The following is a 5,603-nucleotide window of genomic DNA, read 5'->3' on the forward strand; positions in this document are numbered from 1 at the left end:
CATCGAGTTTTTTTTTAAGTCCAAACCTATTTGTGTGTGTGAACCATCTCATACCTCCACCCACACGTACGGTCCCCCAGATGCATCTTCCTTCTCTCCCCCACAACCCCCCCTCCCTCCCCACTCCTCCTTCGTTGGCTGAAGACGGCCTTATAAGAGGGAGGAAGTTACAACAAGGCTTCAGTCACTTCCTAAGACAGACTAGGACAGGCGGACGTAAGGTTCTCTGAGGCACTGTATGGGACCCCTATACCAAGTAAGTCAAGTACGAGAGCCACTTTATTTTAGGAAGTGGAAAAAAGTTCGCCTGGCAGACCTTCTATTGTTTGGGTGGAGGGAACACCAGTAGTTGTTAAATGCTCCTGCTGACGAAACAATCGGTTACGTTAGGTTGAGATTAGATTAGGTTAGGTTATTATTAGGTTGAGTTGGGTGATAGTCAAAGTTACGTTAGATTAAATTAAGGTTAAGTTAGATTAAAATATGCTATGGTTAAATTAGATTAGAATAAGGCTAGGTTAAGGTGAGGTAAGGTTAGGTCCAGGTTAAGTCTAGGTAAAGTTAAATTAGATCAATGTTAGATTAAGTCGAGGCTAGATTAAGGCGAGGTTAAGGTTAGGTTACAACAAGCATTGAGAATAAGTGACACAACGGGAGTCATCGAAACTCCTAATGTCATATACACTTCTCAGCACACTTGATAATTATGTTATTACTGAACCTCAACTTCTTATCACTGATCCCCTGCACGTTGCTAGAGTAATATCCTTTCCTACAATGGTGTATTTCTGCAGCATTTCCTACAATACAATCTATCACTCCTGGCATTCCTACAATTGCTTGCATCGGGTGAACTAAGCCATCTACATCTCTACCTGATTCGTAAATTATTTGGTGAGTTGTGAGGGTAAGTCATGCATCACTAGGTCCACTGTAGTCCGGTCCATGTGTTGATGTAGGACGAAAGTAGTCATAGTTAGGGTGTTAACACGCCTGTCTACTTCAGTTTATTATTTGTATATCTGGACTACAACCAGGGGAAATGCGTACGATGTTAGTTATTATTATTATCAAGATTTTATTATTTATATTTTATTATTATTATTATTTATATTAATTTATATTCTTATTAATATTACTACAACTAATAATATTAATACTATTGCTATCATTATTATTATTTCACGTAAGAAACTTAAGTCTGTGGATCTATTATCTAAAGTGTGTGTGCGTGTGTGTGTCTATATGCAAAAGTGAGTTTATGATATATTTTCCTTCGTGACATATTTCCAGGAGGACCGGGGTATGATGTGGATGTCGTGTATCGTTGTGGTGGTGATGATGCTGGGAGGTGTCCTGGGTCAGCCTGGTGGAGGGGCGTGTCCTGTCACCAACACACCCGTGGACGAGTAGGTGTTGTTATGTGAGTGAGATAGAGAGATGAAAAAAATATATATATAATGAGAGAGACAAAGAGCTAAACCAATGTCATATGTAATTATATAACCTGTTCCTTACACTGCCAGAATGTGCACCTCCATCAAACTGACGGAGATCCAACTTGACGACCTACAGGAGCTGTGCCAACAGTCAAATCCGCCGACTAGAGGCTCTTCAGGACGTGCAGGACCTGTTCCCCGTGTCCGGTCCGGCCCTTCAGCACCCTGCGACCTTACTCAGGTCCAATGCAACGTCCTGCGTGAGCTCTGTCTGAAGGGCCGGCAGCACCTTCTGGTAAAGTGTCACGGTTTTGGCTGCATACTGAAACTTCAAAAATCTTGATTCTCGTTCTATATCCTGTTTAAGTTGCTTGTAGCGGCACGTGACAGTAGTGTGATGACACGTAATAGTAATTTAGTGACACGTGGCAGTAATGTAGTGGCACGTGACAGTAGTGTTGTGTCAAGTGACATTAGTGTAGTGACACGTGACATTGGTATAGTGGCACGTGACAGTAGTGTAGTGGCATGTGACAGTAGTGCAGGTGTAGGAGTCATCTGATTTAATAGTAAATATAAAACACTTTACAGTATTAAGAATTTGTGCGTGAGGTGGTCGTCTCCCTCACTCTTCCAGCAGTGCGAAGATGAATGCTAAGGTTGAGATGAAAAGTTCAAAAGAATTACATAATGCGCGTGATAAGGGATAGTGAAAAAAGAAACGTGAGAATGACGTAACAGTACATAAGTGTAATATGTATATGGTTCTCATATTCACAGCTGGCAACGCTCGACTGGCAAGATAATTGTGTCTGGGATATCTAGAGTATGTTTAAGAACATTATAATGAGGTAAACATAATTGGTCATGGTACCTCTAACGGGAACTGTCACATACAAAGTTTGACTGGTCATTTTTCTGCTCTTGTTACCAACTGCTGTGTTATTCTAGTCCTACCATTACTCGGGGACATACTTTTCCTGCTGTGTCCTCCGTCAACGTAATTACAGAAACTTTTACTTCCTCCACAGCATACTGTAAATGGGTTAGAATTATCTAATATTCCCGAGTTCTTTAAAAGAAACATGCAAATAACTGTTAACCGAGTACAAAAATAATAATAACCATATTTTCCTTTTTGTCGTTACAGAAGAAAGATGACTATGACCACTTTGCCGTGATGAACCTGCACCGTGACGCCTGCAGCGACCAAGTCAGCTGGTCATCCGGTGATGCTCGTGATGTTTTCCGTGACAGGAATTGGTTCGTTGATGATAAGGTGGCACTCACCAACGGCTACAGCTGGTACCGTCACGGACTGCCCATCTGGCCGCTCCCCAACCAGACTTTTGGGTCCAAGCGCTCCTGGAGAAAGGCCTTCCGTAAGTCGGTCTGGCCCAACTACGCCATCGCTGCTCCGCTTTCTGTTGTTACTGACAGATATGCAGGTCTTTATATAGATGATCTTCGCTTAGCTATAAGAAAGTTCTTTAAGGGAGATATTGATACTAAAGGAGTAAATAAAGCCGACCTTGATAAGTTTTCTCGATCATCTACTTTTATGGAATATGTAGAAAATTTTTGCAAGAGAATGTTTACTAGCCAAGACGGAAGTGTCCCAGCCGACGTCACCGTCAATACATATAAACAATGGCTTCAACCAGTGATGAAGGAAAGTCTCCATTCAATGATAAAATCTTACAAGAGTAAGCAAAAAAGGAGAGGAAGTTCATGTCCTCAAGTTGTTTATGTCTTCCTCCAGCAAGAGCCACGTTACGGTTTTCTCTGCCACCTCGCCCAGGACCTCCAAGTTACTCTCAAGGGTGTCAAGTGCGCTGACACAACCAGGTTGGTGGTTGGCTTCAATGACCTCGACGAAGAGTAATTATAAATGTGATGCTGCGTATGACACACTGATATAAACTATGTGATATATGACACCTTATAACCTATGTGTTGTTCTCAAGACAGACACTGATATGATTTAGGTAATACTCTTGGGTACAACGACTGGGTTTTTTTTCATTGAAGAGCGAGGAATATGTTTGAGAGCTTATAAACGAGTTTGAAGCAGACACAAACCAACTGAACCTAATGAGGAGAGAGTAGTTTTGGTTAGGTTTATTTGGTGTGATTGGTCTGCTTCATACATGGTTTTCAAATTTGGTTGTTTTCTGTTCTACTTAAAACTTAAACGCATCATTGAAGAAAAAATGTACTGTCAATAAAAATAAATTGGTCGAATGCAGTACCATACAAGCTTCCTGCTATGGTATTGAGGGAATTACTACACCACGTAAGGCCCCTCATAACACTATCTGCGAGGGCATTACTAAACCACGTGAGGTCCCTCATAACACCATCTGTGATGGCATTACTAACCCACATGAGGTCCCTCATAGCACCATCTGCGAGGGCATTCCTACACCACGTGAGGTTCCTCATGACACCATCTATGAGAGAGCTACTACACATCTTCAACATTGCTAAAGCTGCCTCCCGAAAGCTCGGGATGCTGTACAGATGCCATAGCTACTTCACTCCTGAGCAATTGCTTCAAGTATATAAGGGATTCATTCGCCCTAACTTGGAGTACTGCTCTCATATCTGGGGTGGCTCTTCTTCTGTCCAATAGTTAGATAGGGTGGTATCAAAGGCATTTCGTCTTATTAACTCTCCTCCTTTAGTTGATAATCTTTCTTCCCTTTCTCTTCGCCGCCATGTTGCTTCACTCTCTCTCTTTTACAGGTACTTTAACAGGCAATGTTCGGTGGATTTGGCACCCTGTGTACCGCTGGCAAGGCCGTGGGGTCGTAGCACTCGTCTTGCCCGTGGTGCCCACCGTTTCTCTGTGGATGTCGGTCACACTAGAATAACCCGTTATAGTACATCCTTCTTTCCTCACACAGCCAAACTGTGGAATGCTCTGCCTTCTTCTGTGTTTCCATACTCCTACAATCAGTCTCACTTCAAAAAGCTAGTTTTTCAGGCATCTTCGTGGTGCAGATTAATATAGCCTTTTTCTTTTATATTTTTAATATCTTTTTACTCCTATTTTTTCGCCTTCTAGGCCCCGTTGTGGGTCGATGACATGTTCCCGGGTGGGCTATTCCCCGTAAAAATAGAAAAAAAGTGTTTGTTGTTCAACACCTCCACTGTGAACATTTTCTGCATGTTCACTGTATATTCCTTTTCCTTTCTCTGAAGTTTTTCAATAAACCATTAATTATTTTTATTATTATTTATCTTCAGTGCTTGCACCTGACTATACTATCATTTGCTAAAATGAAAGGTGAGGGGGCGCCCGGGATTGAACCAGGGACCTCTCGATCTGCAGTCGAATGCTCTACCACTGAGCTACACCCCCATTATTTACGGTCTAGTATATTACTGAATTACAGACCTATTTTTCTGTTATTAAGCACAGGAGGTGTGTGTATGCTTGTGGTGACGGAGCTGGACGCTGCCCTAAAATATCTCCTCAAACCCAGGACTTGGACTGGGGACTTAACTCAGTTAACTGAGCTATTTAGGAGTTGTGTAAGATGAAAAATACTTACATTCCTGTATGTGTTTGTATGGGTGATCGTTTGTATTTTTGCATATCCATAAAAAGGAAACTTCTTTATATACATATGAATATATGAAAAATAAGAACAAGATAAAGTAAGAGAAAGACACACACGTGACCTTCAGTGACTGCCTCACTCACTCACCTTCTGTTATTTCCCTTCCTCTACACTACACTCACCGTGAAAGAGAGAGAAGGGAGCAGAGAAAATAGTAATGAGATTTAGGAAGTGAGACAAAAAAATCACAAACAAACAAACAAAGCGAAAAAAATAAACACAGACGATCACAAAGGTAAACATGAATAGTAAATTAAGTTTGAATCCCACTTAGGTCGGGTGTTTGCAGGGTGTCGGCCGCCCTAGCAGAGTACTCCTACATCCTGTACCGACACGGTAATTTATTATCTCGAAACTGAGGGCCGCGTTGATTTCGGCAGCCTTAGTTCTTGACTTGGTATATCACGCTTCACTTTACCCTCATTTTACGGGTCAACCCCAACACCTCACACAGATCTAATACAATTATCATTTTCTCAGATCATTAATTGTACTTATATATTTTCACCTAAGACATGAGATAGCTAGGCTTCTT

General features: G+C 41.6%; 1 protein-coding gene and 1 non-coding gene across 4 annotated transcripts; one reads left to right on the forward strand and one right to left on the reverse strand.

The window, feature by feature from the left end:
• Positions 1–187: 187 nt before the first annotated feature.
• LOC121861431 lies at positions 188–3,789 on the forward strand. Of its 3 annotated transcripts, none has more exons than XM_042359154.1 (4): positions 188–256; positions 1,294–1,423; positions 1,527–1,734; positions 2,590–3,789. In XM_042359154.1, exons 3-4 carry the CDS (start codon positions 1,528–1,530, stop codon positions 3,322–3,324), a joined length of 942 nt encoding a protein of 313 aa, XP_042215088.1. In that variant the 5' UTR covers positions 188–256; positions 1,294–1,423; position 1,527; the 3' UTR covers positions 3,325–3,789. The 3 variants fall into 3 exon arrangements, with proteins under 3 accessions (XP_042215088.1, XP_042215086.1, XP_042215087.1); XM_042359152.1 differs by having other exon boundaries at positions 1,294–1,409; XM_042359153.1 differs by lacking the exon at positions 188–256 and adding an exon at positions 267–894 and having other exon boundaries at positions 1,294–1,409.
• Positions 3,790–4,734: 945 nt separating this feature from the next.
• Positions 4,735–4,806, reverse strand: Trnac-gca. The gene has a single exon. It is a non-coding gene; the product is annotated as a tRNA-Cys (tRNA).
• Between the last annotated feature and the right edge of the window lie 797 nt (positions 4,807–5,603).

Source organism: Homarus americanus, unplaced genomic scaffold (assembly GCF_018991925.1).
Source record: "Homarus americanus isolate GMGI-L3 unplaced genomic scaffold, GMGI_Hamer_2.0 scaffold24260, whole genome shotgun sequence".
Lineage (NCBI taxonomy): Eukaryota > Metazoa > Arthropoda > Malacostraca > Decapoda > Nephropidae > Homarus > Homarus americanus.

What these genes read in the sequence shown, in the direction of transcription:
- LOC121861431 (XM_042359152.1), top strand. An exon ending in ACCAACACACCCGTGGACGA is followed by an intron (nt 1,410 to 1,526) that starts GTAGGTGTTGTT and finishes TTACACTGCCAG; the next exon opens with AATGTGCACCTCCATCAAAC. An exon ending in AGGGCCGGCAGCACCTTCTG is followed by an intron (nt 1,735 to 2,589) that starts GTAAAGTGTCAC and finishes TTGTCGTTACAG; the next exon opens with AAGAAAGATGACTATGACCA.